This window comes from Polypterus senegalus, chromosome 1, assembly GCF_016835505.1.
Source record: "Polypterus senegalus isolate Bchr_013 chromosome 1, ASM1683550v1, whole genome shotgun sequence".
Lineage (NCBI taxonomy): Eukaryota > Metazoa > Chordata > Cladistia > Polypteriformes > Polypteridae > Polypterus > Polypterus senegalus.
In genome coordinates, this window is record NC_053154.1 from 92,985,064 (window position 1) to 93,007,032 (window position 21,969).

General features: G+C 37.9%; 1 protein-coding gene across 1 annotated transcript in view; it reads left to right on the forward strand.

The window, feature by feature from the left end:
- The window catches only part of LOC120526383 (anoctamin-5-like), a 65,174-nt gene continuing 43,205 nt past the window's right edge, over positions 1-21,969 (forward strand). The window contains exons 1-5 of the mRNA XM_039749564.1: positions 1-85; positions 2,467-2,522; positions 9,346-9,441; positions 11,563-11,631; positions 14,223-14,507. Of these exons, the coding sequence (XP_039605498.1) occupies positions 1-85; positions 2,467-2,522; positions 9,346-9,441; positions 11,563-11,631; positions 14,223-14,507 (591 nt within the window). The remainder of the gene's footprint in view (positions 86-2,466; positions 2,523-9,345; positions 9,442-11,562; positions 11,632-14,222; positions 14,508-21,969) is intronic.

The window sequence follows — 21,969 nt, forward strand, 5'->3', positions numbered from 1 at the left end:
ATGATTCCTGGCCTGAGCAAGATGAGTAAAAACGCAAAATATGACATTTTGATAGATGTATCAACTTTGGAAGATGGCACAGGAGGTAAGTATGGAGCTTTGTGGGGCTCCACCCACTGTTATCGTTTTTAAAGACACTGTACATCAATTAAAACATAATGGAAAATACACGCTTTATATGAAAAATAATTATTCCAGAACAGCAATAAAACAATACACAAAAATCCACCCACAAAGCACAAGGAATGGAATTGACACAGTACATAAATTAAAACATAATGGAAAATACATACATTATTGAAATCCTCTTGTTATGATTTATGTATGGATTGTATTTTTGTGTATTGTTTTACAGTATTTTATTACTGTTTTTGAATAATTATTTTTCATGTAAGTTTTAACTTGCCCACCCAGAGACATTCAAATTAAATGTTGGAATTGAGTAAATTGTAAGGTGGTTAAATAATTATCAGTTTTGTCTTTGGCAATACTGGTAATTACTCAAATAATATGGCATGGATCCAACTTTATTTACCTTACCTTATTCTGTTGTAGGAGAGGGTCTCTGGGTAAAGCTTTTATCAAGGTAACAGAGGTGCACTTGATTTAAAGAACAGAATAATACAATTTGTTAATAAACACAAGGGTTATAGAAGCATGATACAAATGAATACATATTGACATTAAGACTGGACAGCCAAACATGTAAAATATTGGCTGGCTGTTTACTGGTTATTTCAAGTTCTAATTTACCTTGGCACAGATAAATAGTTTTGCGATACCAAATCTTTATGAATGGTGTCTGATGTTGTATGGAGTTGTTGCTTCATTTCTGGTCCGGGTTTAAGTGTAGAATTCTTCATTTGTTAGAGTGCACTGTAGCTGTCTTTGCTGCATGATCCCTTGTTTGTTGTGTTCTGCGATGCTGCTTTCTCAGCTTCCATTCTTCTGTTAGAGCCTGTGCTGTGCCGTCTGCAACTTAGGGAAAAGCATTACTCTTTTCTGGCGCAAGAGTTTAGATGCTGAAGTTCTCTTCTTGAAGTCATGGTTGCTTCTCAACTGGATTTCAACTTCATGTTCACAAGGAAAAGAATTGGTCACATTTAGCTCTCCAAGGAAGAGTGGCTCATAACTTTTTAGGTTTCAGAAAGTGATTTTGCATATATCCCCCTCCCTGAGAGAATGCGTCGCAAGAGATTCCAGGGACTTCTCTTAACTTGCCTTTCTCTGCCTCTCTTTTCTTCTTCCTTGAGAGATGGGGTGGCATGGAAAGGAAAGGCGGGGTCTTCTCTTGATTGGTTTAATGCCACTTCCAGTTATAAAATCAGTGTCTTCTAGTAGGCAAGTCATTCTGTCCATCCTAGTTGTCATCCCTTGAATTATAGCTCTTTGTTTTTGCTTGAGTCCGTTTCACGCCTTCTGCCTCAAGAGGTCTGCAGAGGGGCCTCTGGAGAGATGTCAGTGCAACTCTGATTTACACCTTTGTTATCAGATGAAATCCAGGCAGATCTTGGTACAATATGGAGTTCAGTCACTTAGTTTGATAATGGGGGAAGGCGCAGCTGGATGTCTGCATCCCTGTTAAATCCACTTTCTTAACTGGTCTGCTGTGACACTTTGTCCTACAGTCTTATGATTAAAATTCATGTAGTACTGTATATAATTGTACGTCAAACAATTGTCACTTCTAAAAATCTGGTTAGGAAATCTGTGAATTAAAATGGATATCATAAATAAATATGGAAACAACAAACTAGCTAAAAGCTAAAAATGTCCTGCTGTGTAGGGCTGTCTTAACACATGGGCATGCTGGGCAGTTGCCCGTGGGCCCCACAAGCATAGGGGCCCCATGTTAATCTATGTATGTTGTGACTTGCTTAGTGGTTGTGTAGGTAGGGGTCCCAGTGCACTGCTTTGCCCGAGAGCCTATAATGCTGTTAAGACATCCCTGCTGCTGTGTTGTTTGTGTTGTAATTAATCAGATGCTAGCCGTATAGGAATACAGCTATGTAGAAACACCTACTATAATAATGTCATTTGTATGCTTATACTTGGGAATTTTGTTACTTACCCATATACTACCCATATATACACTAACCAAAAAGTCTTTACATATATACTTTGGTATAGACCACCAGCTGTCATTATAGACATACCCTCATTTTGGGGGAGCCTCTCAATATTTGCCGTTCAAAATACATGGAGGTCTAGACTATTATATAAATTGCAAGCACTACTGAGCAGCCCTGATTATAGATACACGTAAGGCACAGTCTTATGTGCAAAGGATTACTTTAAGTTCTTTGGGGAGCTAAACAGAAAAACAAACTCCCTTATGTGTGTATACAGAACTGTTGGGGACATGTAACATGGGAGCATGGTCCCAAGATAATGAAGGCACAAAGACCTTTAGCGTAAGAATGCTGCTGATCAAAATTTGAAAACTCTGCTCTTCTGTTTCATTAGATGAAAGTGGCAAGAAAGTGCACAGCAAAGGCAGACAACCCTCAGGAAATCTGGAGGTAAGAACTGGACAGGTAGTTGTTGTGTGGAATTCCGGATTCATAAGGATAATGTGAGATCATGTTTATAGTCTAATATATATATATATATATATATATATATATATATATATATATATATATATAGAGAGAGAGAGAGAGAGAGACAGAGAGAGAGAGAGAGAGAAAGGGTGAAAGAGAAAGATCATATTATATTTACAGAGTGGTTTAGAAATCCTACATGCTGAACAAACATGTTGTGTGATGCATGTTTTTTTTTTGTAAAATGATTGTTCATTTTTTCATAGGTGAGAATATTTTTTTAGGAGAAGCCGTTTTTAATGTGCATTCATCCACTAATTCAATTCAGAGTTTTCGAATCCAAAGGTTGTCCTGGACATACCAGGCAGGACTCAACTAGGACGCAAATCTGGATAGAGTACCATCATTTTGCATGAATTTTCACAAAATCAGCATTTGGTTATTTGGAGATAAACTTGTAAATATGGTGTGATTGGTGCACTCAGTAGTCTGGCAGCACATCCAGAGTTAGCCCCTGCCTTGCACCTATCTCTTCCAGAATTGACTTGCCTGTGCATGGTGTAGTCAGTGACACACTTCTTAGATTCAGGGCACCCTTTGTCCTTTTCCATAGCATTATTTCATATATGAAGATAATAAAACACATTTTCTCCATTACAAAGTGGGTGAACATAAGAGACTCTCCTGACAGCACTGGGTGTAAGGCACAAACCACATCTGAGTGAGATGTCGCTTCATGGCAGGGCACAATCAGGCATACAATGACATTCATTCATACCAACTAATTCAAACTTGTTAATTTACTTAACATACAATGCTTTGGGATGTTTGAAGGAACCGATGAGGATGGAGAAAGCAAACATGAACAAATAGGAGTTCCACATAGGCAGTGATGACTAGGCAATGAATCAAACTCCTGTGTTCTCTGCTAACCTGTGCACTGCTCTCCCACTTTTGGCTAATATGCTACTGTTCAGTAACGGGTGAGCATGCAGTTGCATCCAACATTAGCAGTTACATCATGTTTGAGGTAAGGTAGTTATACTCGCTGATCGTCCCTCTGGAGAGTGCAGAGGTGCTGCATATTTTGATCAGCATGTGCAAGTAAGAATTTCACTGTACTCTGTACATGTGACAGTACTGACCTTATGAATGTTACATGGAGCAGTGCTGGAAACAATAATGGTTGTAAAAGAGGAATGCTGAAGTCATACAACTTGACCTTTCATCATGTTTCATGCATAGCTGCATAGATAGCAAGCTAATCTGTAGTGTAAGAATTATCTGAAAAGTGGTGATGTGTTGCATTTTGTTTAGCACGTACAAGTAAGAATTGCAGTGAAATCTGTACATGTGACAATAATGACCCCACAAATGTACTATGTGGAGTACAAGGATTTGGGCCATAAGGTCACACTGGTGAAAAGTACACATTTGACAATTGTTCAGGTATTACTGGCCCACCATTGATAAGGGAAGTTATGCTTCTCGATTGGTGAAGGAGTTCTAGAGTTGAAAACAACAATTTAATGGGAGGACAGTGGAGGACCATGACTAACAAAGAAGAACACCCCAGGCGGAGAGAAGGCAGCAGGAAAAAGTATTATGAATTATTTTGCTCTTTGTTATTAATGTTAATAATGGTCAGGAGACCTGGAGGCTGTCTATCACTTTATTTAGAAATCACAGCTCAGAACATCAGATACGTATTAAGCTATAAGACTTAGATGTAGGTGATTGATCCTATGGGCCCCAGTTGCTAACCCTGACCATGGAATTATTCCCAAGTTGCTACCGGACGTAGTTCTTGTTGAGGCTTTAAAAGCCCCATTCCAGTGAGTCTATAGACTAGTACAGAGTTGGGAGTACAGTGGGCTGGAAAACACTTACCTAGTAAGAAGAAGAGAAGCCGGGGTCTATGAGAGACACAACTGATAGACAGAGGTACTGGAGGTGTTAAAGGAGTGTCTACTGTTGTATATTTTTGGGAGAGTGCAGAAGGTACGCCAATCATTATGCAGAGTGTCAGGGTAGTATGTTTGGTTTTCTTTCTTCTTATTGTGCCTGATCCTACATTGTGTGATTTATTTTGTAATGACTACACTCTTATTCCGGCCTTTTTTGGCTTCTTCAGTATTCTGTGGGTTTCTGAGCTGCTGAAGTCCACCACCCAGTGTTAACATCAGTCAAATCATCTAATTGTTTTCTTTATGCCTCTTATTGATCACACTGTTCAATTAAAATAATTTGTTTCATTTTATGAGATCAGACTGATCATTCTCAATATCTTTGCTGTTTAGGTATTGCTTTTCTAATATATTAAATAAAAAGAACAGCTGTTCAAATAAACAGTATTAGTACAAAGAGCTTAATTTCCTAGATACGGTTTTTAAAGCAGTGGGGTTCAAACTTAAAAAAATGACAAAGGTGTAGACGTTAACCTACAAGTGTTTGGTTCAAAGAAAGAGGTATTTAGAAACAAATAAAGGGTGAAATACTAATGAGCCAGCTAGAGAATGGAAGCTCCCTTGTGGTTCAATGTGTCACAACCTTAATAAATGGCTTTGGTTGGTTTCAGATCACAAGGCAATTTAGAATTTACTCACTGAATATTTAAACAGTCCCCTTTAATGGGATCCAGCAATAGCCCCTGCCTAACAGGAATAGGTGGGTTAAGAGAACGGATGACTAGATTGATAAATAAATCGTAACGCAACACATCATTCCAAGCATGGAGGTCAGTTCTAACTAGGAACTAAGCCATCCTTCAAACAACAAAAAAAAGATTGTTTTATCATGGTGGTTTTGGATTCTACTTTAGGAGATAAAGATTAATTCCATCGGAACCCAATTCTTGATGGGATGCCAGGTCATTAGTCTCATTGACATTAAGCCAACAGAGTTAACATTTAACACACGTAGATTAAGAAAAGGGAATTTTATGCAGCTGATTGTGATATATTTAGGATTTGCACCTTCAAATTGGAGGTCACTCTCCTCTCCTGGAAAAGTGTAGCTTGTTCTCTGCAGGTAAGGGGTGAGCCAACGCCTCAAGTGAAGGAGTTCAGTCACCTTAAGGCCTTATGATGAATGTGGTACCAGACAATAGTGATGAAACAACAGATAATCCATGGATGAAACTGTCTGGATCAAGAAAAGCAGGTTAAGGTAGTTTGGGTGGGCATGAGGTTGGGCAGACCCATTACAAACTGGAGGGCATACAGTAATAGGTTAGCAAATCTTCTGAAAATGAAGCTCCTTTATAGAAACTCCACTTTAAAATCACTATATGACGCATGTGCAAATTCAAGCACCAGTCTGTTAGAGTGCTCTAGTATTCACTGTAGAAATGTTCTTGTCAGTTGCTGATATCGTGTGTACTGTAGAACATCAAGTTATTTTACAGAGTGCTTAGTTATTTCATGTGTACTATAGTTTGATTAATATTTTTAAAGACTGAAAAATACAATTTGCCCAGTATGTCAGGAAAAAGTTAAGGAATATCTTTAGATCACAAAGAATCACATTAAAGGAAGCAGACGCTAGAGGAGAGAAATGACACATAGTAAAATCTTTGAGGTTAGTACCAGGTTATGAAAGGACCTGGTGCAGACAGTGGAGGAGGAGGCATGGACAAAGGGTACCTCAGAGATACGTCTCTTCTACTAAAATCCACTGGTTCTGGGTATGTGGACACTTCCAAATGTTGGGTAAAGTAAGACAGATAGTTTTGCCTCAGACCTTAAGTGAGATATGTGGTGTAAATAACAGTGAATAAGGTGGATGAGAGCGCATAGAGCTGCATAGAAGGGATCATGTAAAATCCTGGTGGTGGTGGCAGTGGTGTTGGAGAGTGGGCAAGGAATGTGATGGCAGACAGTGTAACCTCTGTGGCAACAACAGCCTTCCCTCACCACACCCCACTTTACCCATAAAGATCTATATTCTTCCTAATGACATCTGTCTCTGATTGCACAGTTTTATATAAGAAACTAAAGTCCTGGAATGCATCTCCTTTACTAACTTGGGTACTGTTGTGTATCTGGGAACATCTGGGTATTCATTCGGATGGGATGGAGGAAGTTGCTGGGGTTAGAAGATCTGGTGAGCCCAGCACAAAACCGGACCCTGGTCAGCTTTTATTATCATCACCAGGAAAAGCAAAACAAAAAGATAATGATGGTGATATTGGATATGTGTCTGGAATCTGGAACTTCCTTGAAAGACAGTAGCACAAATGATTGTGCAATGAAATTTTTAATACCTGATAGTAATCTTGGAGGTAGAATATTAATAAGAATCATGCTGCCAATTCATACAGTGTGCACTGTATATTTGGAGAGATGGAAACTGGAAGAAAGGCCCATTTATTATGAGGCTGTTATCACTCCCAACTCTTCTGCTGCAACTTTTAGGCTAAGTCCATTTTGTTCTCACATTGATAGGAGTAGCAAGACTATGGCGCGTTATTGTTTTATTCTGCTGCTATGAAAATAGCAATGGTTATCACATCCTTGAGCAATGACAGAATGACTGTACTCTCTTCTACTGTAGGAATCTCCCACTTCCTTTAAGTGATTAAAAGTGCACTGGAATTCATTTTTACTTTCTCATATATGAAGTTTAGGGAAAGTATTGTAATCCGCCAAAAATTTGACCTCGAGATTTTGATGAATTGCCAAGTCTGAAAATACCATTTTTGGAATTATGTCTGTGTGTGTGTGTGTGTGTGTGTGTGTGTGTGTGTGTGTGTGTAAGAATGATAACTTGAGTACACTTTCACTTAGGCCAACCAAATTTTCTATTCAAGTATTAGGTACACAACAGAGATTCAACTTTTGAGCTATTTCCATTAACCGGAAGTGGTACTTTTTTATTCATGCTGATACAGAGTCCAATTTATTCAGCTTCACTTTTATAATAATTTTTCAATATATGATGAATTTGATTTGATTTGTTGTTGATGGTTCTTTAATGTACATAATATAAAAATATAACTGTCTTGCGGTTTACTCCTCAAATATCCATCCCCATATCTAGTTTATGAGAAAGTCTAGGGGAGACCATCCCTGATTTTTAAAAATTTACTAGGGGGGCTCCACCACCTGCTCGCTTCACTCACCAACCCCCAGGCTGAGCTGCTCAAAGGGTGTCGGGGCGTCCCACCATTAGAGAAAGTGATTGCATTTAAAGAGGTGGTATATGCAAGAGTATGCAGGGTGCAGGAGGAAGGTGGTTTGGTCCTTAAGTTATTATTGATAGAAAATCAGTTACTTGAGTATTTCACTGCACGTGTATTTTTTAAATACCAATGAATAATAAAACATAGTAAAAAATAATAGTAATAAAGTAGAAGTAAAAAAGTAAAACCCTAACCCTAATAAAAAGTAAAGAAAAAATGAAATTACATTAACGCCTCATTAAAAACAATATTATGAATTATTTTATCCTCTAACTTACATTCTATTAATGTTGCTTTTTGGCATTTCTGTTCTTATATGTAGGATATTTTTCTCTTTTTAGTTTGTTGGACGATTCTCTTCATTTTTATTACAGTTAGGATCCATAAATATTTGGACAGAGACAACTTTTTTCTAATTTTGGTTGTGTACATTACCATAATGAATTTTAAATGAAACAACTTATATGCCTTTGAAGTGCAGAGTTTCCGCTTTAATTCAGTGGGCTGAACAAAAAGATTGCATAAAAATGTGAGGCAACTAAAGCATTTTTTAACACAATCCCTTCATTTCAGAGGCTCAAAAGTAATTGGACAATTGATTGAAAGGCTATTTCATGGGCAAGTCCGTCGTTATGTTATTATCAATTAAGTAGATAAAAGGCCTGGAGTTGATTTGAGGTGTGGTGCTTGCATGTGGAAGATTTTGCTGTGAACAGACAACATACGGTCACATTTTTATGCAATCGTTTTGTTCAACCCACTGAATTAAAGCTGAAAGTCTGCACTTCAACCACATCTGAGTTGTTTCATTTAAAATTCATTGTGGTAATGTACAGAACCAAAATTAGAAAAAAGTTGACTCTGTCCAAATATTTACGGACCTAACTGTATATACAGCTCTTTTTTCTTCAGTTTCTTCTTTTTGACGTTTATTATCAGCTCTTGCTGCTGTTTTTCAATTGTGATCTAAAATTTGATGTTCTTGAATAGATCCTTTGCTCTTCTGCCATGCCGTTATGACTGGCTGCATTGAAGGGCATGTTATCAGCACTGACAGTGTCACAGGGTGTTATGGAGAGAGGATGTGCGCAGTAGGAGTAATGATTGGGTGAGCGATATGGAAGGGAGTGGTCAAGGCTGTATAAAGTGGACATAACGGAAAACTTTTTTAATATAATAGAGAGATTAAATATATCACTGCACATTCCAGCTGATTATGGCGAGAGCCTCCACACTGGTTATCCCAGTTATAAGTGACACTGAGACTTTTATTTCTTAAGACATTTCATCAGACTTCAGAGATGTTCACAAAGCCTCCTAATCAGGAGCTTGTCTGTTTTCCACTGCACTTAACTGACTTACTGTAGTTGACTTGTAGGTTCCACTTCCACTGGTTTTGAAATCAGAAATGGAATGGCACCCAATGCACCTAACACCCATTGGATGGACAGTGATTCGAGCACTCAAATGTCTAAATAGGTGTATTTATAACTGAAGAACTTGTCCTATGGTTCATTGAATTCCTCCAAGGGTACAAAGAATTGGAGTTTAACAAAGTGAAACTTAAATTGTTCAACTGAATTGTCTCTTCCTTTCTTTTTTATGTTAATTGGAAACCAGAATAAGCAGACTATCTTCTTCAGGGATGGCGTACGAAGGATTGATTTTGTTCTGTGCTATGTGGAGGAAGAGACCAAAGAAGGAGAAAAGAAAAAGGTAAGAATTTTTATTGTTTTCTGCTTCCTTAATTAGCTTTGTCAAGCCCACCATAGGAAGTGTTACCATTGTGATTTGGAGGTATTGGATAAACCATTTAAAATAATCCTCATTATAACTATTCATAATCCAGACATTTGTGCGGGAATCTAGTTATTATAGTTGGAGTATGGATATCATCAAATATTGTAAAACAATAAAAAATAGAAACATTTTTAGAAGTACATAATACAAAACAAGGTGGGGACAATCATTTTTTTACCAAACATATGGGTCCACTGCCGGATACATGCACACACACATACGCATGTCAGGTGATTAGTGTTGTCAGTTTACTTAACCTTCTCACATTTGGGATTAAACAAACACTCACATGGGAGAACTGATATACTCCACACAGAGAGAGACAGGGCAGGCAATTGAACCCAAGTCCCTCATGTTATTACTCTGATTGTTGGCTCCCTGGGATGCAGTCTATCTCTGGGCTCCTTAACTTCAGTCCTGGAGTACCATTTGTGTTGGTAATGAACAGGACATTGAAGTGGCTGCTCTGCTGTAGCATCCAGTGTCATTTGCACCGATGTCTGTACTGCACAGCACTAATTGTCTATATTAGGCTATATAGTGCCCTGATGTGTAGGATACAATTCCAAGGAGGTTCTGCTCAAGCTTTATAATGCACTGGTGAGGCCTCATCTGGAGAACTGTGTGCAGTTTTGGTCTCCAGGCTACTAAAAGGACATAGCAGCGCTAGAAAAGGTCCAGAGAAGAGCAACTAGGCTGATTCCAGGGCTACAGGGGTTGAATTACGAGGAAAGATTAAAATAACTGAGTGTTTACAGTTTAAGCAAAAGAAGGTTAAGAGTTGACATGATTGTTGTGTTTAAAATTATGAAGGGAATTAGTACAGTGAATTGAGACAGTTATTTTAAAATGATTTCATCAAGAACACAGGGACAGAGTTGGAAACTTGTTAAGGGTAAATTTCATGCAAACATGAAATTTTCTTCACACAGAGAACCACAGACACTAGGAATAAGCTAGCAAGTAGTGTGGTAGACATTAAGACTTTAGGGACTTTCAAAACTCGTCTTGATTTTTTTTTTTAGAAGAATTAAGTAGATAGGACTGGAGAGCTTTGTTGGCCTGAATGGCCTGTTCTCGTCTAGAGTGTTCTAATGTTCTAACATAGTGGACCTGTGAATAGCACTGCTACTTCACAGATCCAGCATGTTTGCATCAGGTCGATGTCAGTGTGGGGTTTGCAAATTCTGTTTCTTTCTACATGGGTTTTGTCCATATATTCAAGTGTTCTTTCAAAGCACTATGTTGGTCTGCAGTTCAAAAAGGGCCCTGTATGAGTGTCGGTGTAGGTGTCAACGTGTAAAATATGTCAGTTTCCGGATGTCTTGGATTCCTGAATTGACCCTTTGGACCTCCTGAAAGTCTGACAATCAGATAATGACAGACTAGGGAGATTTCTAGAAAACACATTCTAAAAATTGGTTATGGAGTTCGAAATTTGCCTGTTCTGTGTGATGATGGTCAAAAGTAAAACGTGACATGACTTTAGATTACAGATTGTATACGTATAAAAGATGTGGTTTGCCTACTTGAGATGTACACATTCTAACTGATATCAGTCTATGTAGCTAATTCAAAGTATATTATGTAGTATCAAAGTAAGATTTCAGTGTTCAGCCAACACTGGAGCACTTACGGGACCTCCGATTACCATTTGATATAGTTGTGTGCATGATGGACTAGAGATCTCTCCTGAGCTGGTTTCTACTTTGCACACCTATGGAGTTGGGATAGGCTCCAGCCCTCCATGGCCCTGAACTAAATTGGGAGATATGAAAATTCATGCACTGATTTGTTGGTCTCATTCTCAGTGCCCATACTTACTCCAATAACAAAGTACAACAAGTCCTAATTTTTCCCTTATTTAGGTCAGGACATCCTCTATCTCCTTTTAACTCTAAACTGGATTACTAAAATAGATTGAGGAATCTTGAAGTTTGAAAACAATTTTGTTCAATTATGAATTAGGTTAATGTGAAGTCTTTATCTAAATACTGTACTATATTATTTCATCAGTGTTAATCTGTTCATTTTCAGAACAGGAGAAAGGAATTTGAAAACAACTTAAAGAAGGCTGGAGTGGAGCTAGAAAGAGAGGATAAAAAAGTAAGTAGATGGCAACAACACAATCCTCATTGTGATTGGCCTTTACTACAGAAAAAACAGAAAGCTGAATCATACGTCTGCAGAGTGGGGCATTTTGGGACTTTCCACAACTTTACCTCCTCGTTTTCACATAAACCTTTTTAAGAGCATAGTAAAGAAGCTCTTTTTTTGATTCATTAAGTGCTAAATTGTCTCAGAATCTCATTTATCCTACAATCAAAAAATTAACTATTTATGTTACGTATTATGTTTGCTATTAAGTCTAACTTAACATTTTTTAGTTACATTGACTTGGTTAGATGTCACACAGACACAACTAATTTAAATTGAAACAAAGTAAGATTTTCTTTCAACAAAAGCATAATCTGTCTCAGGGACTGACATCATTCATTATTCACTTATTTTATGTTAATCATACTCAAAATTAATACTTTTCAGTGCCTCAAAACATGGCATCCTGTTATGGATGATACTAGTATTTGGTGAGTATTTATTGAAGAAGACAACTGAAGATCAGTAAGGCATGTGTTTCTCAAACTACAGACACTGATGTACTTATCTTGTTATGCAGTTGGCTGCCCATATGGGTCATCCCCATCTTTTCTACCCTGGTTAGATCCAGTTGAACCTCTTCTCTCACAACCATAGTAGACATCTTCGTATGAAATCTTCAGTTTCTTGGCAGTCTGCATGACATAACCTTCATTCTGCAAAAAAGCAAAAAAAAAAAAAAATAGACTTGTGAAATTTTGGCCATTTTTGTGCCCAGAACAGAATGTTTGGAATGCCAGTACCTTGCAACCCAACTAAACTGAATAGCAGGTTTCAGCAGTGCTAATCCAATTGCAGTGGTTTCTCTAATAACCAATTGGCAAACCTGAATAAGAATACACTAAGGGAGTTTACAACTAGGACACTGAAGAAATGGCTGTTGCAAATGGGTCTTTGCAGGCATATGTGAATAATAAATTAAACATTCAAGCAATACTGCGGTGGACTGGTGCCCTGCCTGGGGTTTGTTTCCTGCCTTGCGCCCTGTGTTGGCTGGGATTGGCTCCAGCAGACCCCCGTGACCCTGTAGTTAGGATATAGCGGGTTGGATAATGGATGGATGGATGGACATTCAAGCAATAATAGCCATTAGAAACACTAGTAATGCCTGACTAGGTATTTAAATCAATCTTAATAATAAAAGGTATCAATGTTTCTGTCAAAAACATAAACAGTCCTACCCAGATTGTTGAATGGTAGTGTACACGTGTACACCATTTAATGGTGGCTCTTTGCTGCCAGCTGTTGAGTTCCTGTTCTTTGTAGGCATAACCAGGAATGATCAGGCATTGAACCTGGACTTAGAAATGAAGCCCCTATGTTGTTTTGTAAACTATACATAGGTATTATATAATCTACACACTACTTTCACAATGACCTTAATAATGTAACATTAACTTTGTAAGTAAAAATTATTTCAGATGAAATAATGTAGATTCTGCTATCATGTTTCTAAATTTTTTAACATTGAAGGTGCTTCTTTAATTTGGTTTTACACCACCCATCAGATTATTTCTTCAGAAGCTTATTACAATTGTAAAGTTGTTTTAAAGCAAAACCAAGTTACCAGAACATCACAAGATTCGCTAACTGAGTGTCATTACTTTTCATATGAAAGTGTTTGGGATGCAAAGGGGAAACCAAAAAAATCTACACAGACAAAAAGCAAATTGGCCAACATTGGACAGACTTTGAACAGGTTGGGATTTCAAACCAGTTTCATTAAACTGAATCAGACCCAGTAACTATTGTGCAACAATACCTGGTTACTTGTCACTAATTTAAAAAAAATAAACAAAGACAAACTTGGACAATATAGCAACAAAGCATTACAGTCATGGTCACAATATTTCAAGATCTAAGATAGGTATAGGTGTTATAATGTTCACTGTTAATTTACACAAGAAAGAAAACACATTCTGTAATGATTATTTGTAAATTGAATGTGCAAATATTCTAGATACCATGAACATGTGGAATATACTGTATGAAAGTCTAAAGGGCTGAATGTTTACACTTCAGCTCAAAGTACTTGATTTTTGTCAAGGAATAATTGCATAAATAGATCCCTCATACCAAAGTTTTGAGATGGTTGGAACTCACCTTGTTATATTAAATAACGTAAGATTTATTTATTACACTCTTTTAGAAAGTAAAAGACAAAGTAAACTTTTAGAGGCTGTTCAGATTTTTAATATTTTAGTCTAGATAGTTTTCATTTTATTGCTTCAGGACTAAATACTATCTTCGACCCGTCCTTTAAACCTAGGGATATCAGACAGTCTCCTCATGTAGTATGGCTATCCCTCTCGGCCAAAGTTCTGAATTTGTATATCATTACCTCATCCATCATTGTGTCATTCAAACTCAAGTCCTCAAACTATTTTAATTATTCTATGAGTGCCTTGGATAAAGGTAACTGGTAAATAAATAATAATAAGAGTAACTAAACTAACAGCATGACGCACAATGTCAAAGTCTGACCAACACTCTTTTCAATGAACACGTGTTTCTTTTTTAAAATTCTGTTTCTACACTAGGAGTCAGAAGATGGAACCACCTTTTACCTAAAGGTCCATGTACCATGGGATGTCCTGGCCACCTATACAGAGCTGCTAAAAATTAAAATGCCTTTTAAAGAAAACGATATTACCAGAAAGCAGGAAGTCCGAATGAACTGGCTTTTCAAACCCTTCCGACTCCCAGATGAAGTGATGAACCCTGAGCCTGATTATTTTACAGCCTCGTTTCAAAAGGATAAATTTGACTTCTTTCTTATTGAAAACAGAGACAGTTTTTTCCACGCATCTACCCGCAACCGGATTGTGAGTATTAGTATTATAATGTGCATTTTCCAATATAACCTCTTATCTAATATCTTGTGTCCTTATTGAATTTCAGTGGAGAGTCAGCTTCTCTATAGTGTTTTCTTCTCAATAGAGAATAAGGAAGTTCCTGGGCCAAATGAAAATGAAACCATCTTTTTAATTTGACCCACAATCTTCAATTTGATTCATAGCATTCCTTTTGGGGTTTCTCACATAAAAATTACAGTATGACTTTCTCGGCCACCAATGATGTTTAAATTATTATTTTAAACTAGGGGGCCTTGCCCCCTGCTCACTTTGTTCGCCAACTCCCCCCCATCCTGCGCTATGCTCCAGCCACTTCACGTCTCTGCTGCTTGCATAAGTGGATTTCACTTTCACCAAACAACAAATCTTTTAATTCTTGCGGATACGCCTCTTTATTGGGAAGAAACACTACTTTTCCCTGATGGCAACACGAATTAGACGATCTACAAGTCTCCAACTTAAAGTTTAAATACGAACAATATATTCAATCTCTTTTTCGCTGCTCCGTTATTTCACCAAGTAATAATTTCCGTTTGTGTGCGCTAATGTGATCTTTACTATCATTTTTTTGAGAATTTTAGTACTTTCATTATCTCTAACCTCCTCTGCATGTGTATCGCTCCAACATTTTTTAATTCTTTACGACGTTCTACTTTGTCATCTACTCTTTGTCTTTTATTTCCGGCCCCGGGTGTGGTTAAATCTCTTGGCACAAAGTCTTGTCTTGTGAGACGTGAAAGTATCTCTCTGAAAAAGTCACGTTGTGTCCCAGGCTGAAAAGTCTCATATCGTCCCAGGATTATTTTATTATAATAGAGAGAAATGCTTATCAACTAGTAGATCTTTCCTTTGATTAATTAATATAATTGTATTTTTACTATTTGGATGACATTTTTAAAAATAAATAGACTTCTAAACTTGTATTACTCTCAACTAAAGATGCTTAAAACTTTCTAAGTAGCTTTTTTACTGGCATGAGTTAAAACTTTTGCTATTTCTATGTGATTTTCATGAACACATCCTAGTGCTTTCACAAATGAGACCAATGGTTAAGGATTTGTTTATCTAACATGTCTACCTGATGTCATTGAGAGTTCACAGCTTTCGACTGTGTTGCACAAAGTATGTATGCAGAGTTCATTTTATTTATGACTAGCAAAATACCCGCGCTTCGCAGCGGAGTAGTAGTATGTTAAAGAAGCAATGAAAAAGAAAAGGAAACATTTTGAAAATAATGTAACATGATTGTCAATGTAATTGTTTTGTCACTGTTGTGAGTGATGAGTGTTGTTGTCATATATATATATATATATATATATATATATATATATATATATATATATATATTTACACACACACACATAAACATATATATATACATATACATATACACATATATACATACATATATATATCTACATATATACACATACATATAGATACACACATACATACATACACACACACATATATAAACATATATATACATATACATACATATCTACATATATACACACACAGCTATTTCAGATCAGTGCAATACGCTGTTTGTTAAAACGGATGACACCCGCTCTTACGTGCAAGTCTGCGTGGATATTATGAACTATCGTATTTGTTCAAGTTCTATTTAAATTTTAAATAGAAGGAATTTTTATTTAGTCGACAGAAATATCTTTGGTAGGAATGGTAAAACAGACAGGAATATTATTCCTGAATAAATCAACTCAAACCTTAAACAACTTATAATATTTTGCTCTCCATAAAAATATATCCTGTCTAAATTATACAAGTTAGAAATAAAGTAAACATTAAAAGAACAAACATTCAAATTTCTTTACTCTTATGTAATTTTATATAAAAATAAACTTAGATTTTAAATATCCCAAAAGATTTTGCTCTCCATAAAAATATATCCTGTCAAAATTATACAAATTCAAATATGAACATGCTGCATAACAAAACCTGGAAATATAAATAAAATGTGTTCCTTTCAGCAATAACAAATCAAATCATTCAGTTGTCTTTGCTCATATGTCATTTTAGAGCTGGACGCCTGGCATCTTTTTGGCCACAGGTTCGTTTCTGTTTGGTGTGAGGTTCTGTGTTGTGGAGATTCTCAGGATGGATTGCAGGTGCTCATCAGTGAGGCGACTCCTGTGTGCTGTTTTGTTAGTCTTTATCACTGAGAAGAGCTTCTCACACAGATATGTGCTACCAAACATGCACAAGGTTCGAGCCGCATGTAGACGGACTTTTTTTGTTCTTCAAAGTCACCAAAGCGCCGTGCAAACTCAGTGCGCTCAGTTTATCAGCAAAGTGCGTATTTGGGAACACCGTAGTGACGACTTGGTTTAACATTACTTGGCAACAGGGAAAGTGGGGCAAGGTGCACTGGTGCATTTGTGTCTCCCATAAAAGCAGCTTCACTTGAAATCACTTTGTGATTGTGCACGGTTAAAACGTCCGCTGAAGTGTCAGATTCTTATTTAATTATTCTGCTTTCTGTATCTTCTGCATTGCATTCAGGTCTTTCAGGTTACCCTGATGTTTTGTCTCATAGTGCCGTCTTAGATTAAATTCTGTAATTACAGCCACATTAGCTCCACAAATGAGACACACGGGTTCAGTAAACATATACTCAGCCTCCCATCGGTTTTAAAGGCTCTATTTTCAGAATCAACTTTTCTCTCAGCATCGTGTGAGCTAGCCGCAATAACTTGCAGCATCATAAGGTAGACTTGATTAACGGTAAGTGTTCGGCAAGGCAGCTGAAGCGCTGCATTATGGGATCTGTAGTTTATTGTGTTACCAGCGCTTCATATACCTGGGCCATTAATAACAATAATACAGTATATAAAATGATCTCGGGCGGATATAATTACGCGGGCGGATGTGGCCCGCGCCCTTGAGTTTGACACATATGGACTAAATAGAACTTGAAAAGATATATTTTTCAAATGTGATCGCAATTCAGATAGAGTTGACGCCTACAGCCTGCATCCTCCCCTCGCTCTTACTTTTTTACCGTTCATCTAATGAATACACTGAGTATGGCTTTACCAAAACAATCATTGATGGCGAATAAAGTATCCATTATTCGAGTATGTAGATCGGGATATATATATATACATATATATATACCCGCGTATCGCAGCGAGAAGTAGTGTGTTAAAAAGCTAGAAAAGAAAAGGGAACATTTTAAAAATAACGTAACATGACTGTCAATATACAGTATTTGTTTTGTGAGTGTTACTGAGTGTTGCTGTCATCAAGGATTTGATTATCATTATTTCTTTCAATCAGGTTCGTATTTGTAGGATGTGTTGTGTTCAAGTTACATTCCGTGTTTGTCAATCGTTGTAAAGATGACAGGTTTCATTCATCGATTCGTTTCTTACTGCATCAATAAACAGCTCGTCTTCTTCTTTATCTGAGACCTGACACACTGCATGCACGGGTTTTTTTACACTGTCTTCCTTTAGCGGGACATTGACTTTTTCCACCGTGTGCTTTGTTTCCGCAGTAGCTGGATTTATGAATATGCTTATCAGGCGCTTCATATTTTTGCTGCCTTTTCAATTGTGTGATTCGGTTTTTGTTCAGTGCTCTTTGGAACTGTTGCCTTTTATCTGTGCACTGCGTCAGTTCACGTGAGCCACTCGGTGTACATGCATCGAAGGTTCCCAGCTGTGCTGGTGCCATCTCGTGCTATGTCCATGGCTGTATTTAATGTTACCTTAGTCCTGGCACTTAAAACTTTCTCTCGCAGTTTAGCTGAGTTTGTGTCAAACACCACCCTGACCATCTCATCTTCCTCTCCATAAGCACAGTCCTTCACCCGTGAATATTTAGTGGGAGTTTGCTATTGGATTGCCGCTGACGGACGGCCTTATATGGGCAGGCACTAAATTACAAACGCCAGCGGCAGCCTGTTTATGAACTTAATTTAAAGTGTAGGTTTACATCGTGCTTTGTTTCCGAAGTAGCAGAACTCATGAACATGGTTGTATATGTCACTTGCTCGCTTCTTATTGTTTTGCTGCCTTCTCAATTATATAATGCATGTTTTCTTCAGCGCTTTTTGGAGGTCTTCCTGGTTTTCTATGTACTGCGTGATTACATAGGAGGCGTGATGATGTCACACGAAACTCCACCCCCACGGCGTTCAAGCTCATCTCCATTACAGTAAATGGAAAAACAGCTTCCAGTTATGACCATTACGCGTAGAATTTCGAAATGAAACCTGCCCAACTTTTGTAAGGAAGCTGTAAGGAATGAACCTGCCAAATTTCAGCCTTCCACCCACACGGGAAGTTGGAGAATTAGTGATGAGTCAGTGAGTGAGTCAGTGAGTGAGTGAGTCAGTGAGTGAGGGCTTTGCCTTTTATTAGTATAGATTGTGCCTCATATAAATGCCATTTACATCTACTCAAGTGAACACAGTATCGATTTTCCCCAGTCTATTAAAAAATAACATACAATTTGTGAATTTGAAACTGTTGTTTCAAATCTAGAATTCATATATCTGTCCATTTTTAAACGCATTTCATGGTTGTGAGAGGGCAGAACCTATTCTAGCTGCAGTGGGCAAAGGTAAACCTTTGATGGACCACCATTTTGTTGTGTTAAGGGCCTAGAGTGACCCTATTGCCATTCATACTCTCTATTATTTAGAGCTTAAGAGAATGCCTCCAATCCTATACTCTTACCACACTGTTCAGCACTCCTCACTAACCTCTACATATGTAACCCCAGATAATGAGACAGACAGAGTACCAGGAAAAGCAGGAGATAAAGTTAACAAATCTATTCATGTATTATTGATAGTAAATTTTAATCTTCAAATATTATAACCAGTGCCATAAATCAAAGCAAATAGAATGTGGCTTTGCAAACCATACAACCTGTTAGTGCTAGATGTGTAATTTCAGGAACACTTGTAGTTATGATCAATTCTCTCTGGTCAGCTCGTCTCTTTTATATTTTCTTCTTAGCCAGCTCATTGTGTGACTTTGAAGACTTTCTTCTATAGTGGCCTGTCCCGGTCACATATGTGACATAAAGTGTCCCTGCACGCCTGGTCAACTCTTCCCCTAACAAAACGTCCCGTCTAATCTGGTAGTAAATGTCTAAGCAACATCTAGCTTAACCAGGTTCCTTGCACTTAAAAATTAGAATAGCTACACATATTTACTGTATATTGTTAGACATTCATAATAAAAGATATTATCAACTTATATTCTAGATATTATTCTACATTATAGCCACAACTCCACTGCAGGACACACTGATGTACATGGAAGCATGTGTTCATAGCGGCATCAAGTAACCTAACACACAACTTTGTGATGAGAACCAAAAATGGTTTAACTGTATATAGAGCCTCACAGGTATAGGGAGAAATTGACAGTAAACAGAATGGAATTTAAACCATGGGTGCTGTATGTGTGAGGCAGCAGGGCTAACCACTACATCAGAATGCTGTCCAAATATCCATCCATCATCCAACCCACTATATCCTAACTACAGGGTCACGGGGGTCTGCTGGAGCCAATCCCAGCCAACACAGGGCGCAAGACAGGAAACAAACCCTGGGTAGGGCGCCTGCCCACCGCAGACCATCCAAATATCCATCCATCCATTTTCCAACCCGCTGAATCCAAACACAGGGTCACGGGGATCTGCCGGAGCCAATCCCAGCCAACACAGGGCACAAGGCAGGAACCATTCCTGGGCAGGGTGCCAATCCCAGCCAACACAGGGCACAAGGCAGGAACCATTCCTGGGCAGGGTGCCAACCCACCGCAGGACACACACAAACACACCCACACACCAAGCACACACTAGGGCCAATTTAGAATCACCAATCCACCTAGCCGGCATGTCTTTGGACTGTGGGAGGAAACCGCAGCGCCCGGAGGAAACCCACGCATTCACAGGGAGAACATGCAACCTCCACGCAGGGAGGACCCGGGAAGAGAACCCAGGTCTCCTTATTGTGAGGCAGCAGCGCTACCACTGCGCTACCGTGCCGCCCCCATCCAAATATGTAAAATTTAAATTATTTTTGAAAAGTCATAATTGCTGTAGGTCTGCAGACAAGTCACATACATACTGTCATCTCAAAACAACACTGTTATATCTGAAACAAGAAATGAACAAAGTGATAAGAGGGAAAAAGTTATGAGTGGCTTAACTAAAAAATTAAGAATTGTGATGGTAAAAATTAAGAATCATCATCTGCGGCAAGACTGGAGGAACCTAACAGATGTGAGGAATGTGGGCAAAAACCCACCACAATTTTTACACTTCTTGCATTTTTGCTGATATTTCATTTTTACAGTTTGCAGTCTTTTTGTGCACCTATTAATTGATGTCATGCTTGAAATGTCCCTATTTAAGAGTGAGGGGATTACTGTTTTTGCCTGAAAAATAAAAGACACATGTTAAGATTACATTTTCCAGTACTTTCATGAAATAAACTTCACAAACCAGCTCTTTTGGCTAATTTATGAATCTTGAATTGTGATAAAAATTATAATGATCCTTGTTCATACCCATGCCACCCAAGAATACTCTTTTTATGAATAGACACTCTCATTGGTTACAGTTACAAATTAATATGTAGAAACTGGAAAACACAATAAAGGGCAACAAACTTTAAAAAATATCATAATTAGTTAAATGTGTTACGGGTGCAAATAAGAATAATTCTACAAGCATTCCATTATCTTCAAACCTGGTTTGAGTAGTCAGCACTGGGGCGGCAGCACTTGAGAAGAAAGACTAAGTCCTGGGTGCCCCACATACACATTCATGGGGCCATTTTGGGTGTCAATTTAATCTAACCTGTGTTTTTGGATTGTGGGAGGAAAAGAAAAATGTAGCAAGAAAAACTTGTGCAGAAAAGGGTCGAACATGCAAACTCCACACAGGACGTGACCAGACTGATATTTAAATTGAGTTAAACTGATTCTGTAGACAACAACTTGAAATCAGTGGGCAGTTTATTCCACAGTATACTGTATTTATGACTTGAAAAATATATTTCGCTGCTTTAAAATATGAAATCTTAAGCCCACTGCATGGCCCCTTTATCAAAATGATCAATCTCGCGACAACTAAAGCCAATGTGCCATGACTTTTTATCATGGGACACGTCAGATTTGATGAGAACAGGCACTGGTGTCGTCGTTGCACCATGTCAAATTACATGACTGACCATGTCATATTTACCTGTTATCTGTTGTCTTTGCCGCTGTTTCTGACAGCCAATAGTGTGCTGCATGATGGAGCAGAGCTTTACCGAGGGCTAACAGCAGCAGCGAGTTCAATCTCAACCCTTTAATTTTTTCCATTTATGTTATGGTATGTAAACTATGACTCACCAAACAGATGAGCTTGTCTTCTATTTGCAAGGTTCAAAACATGC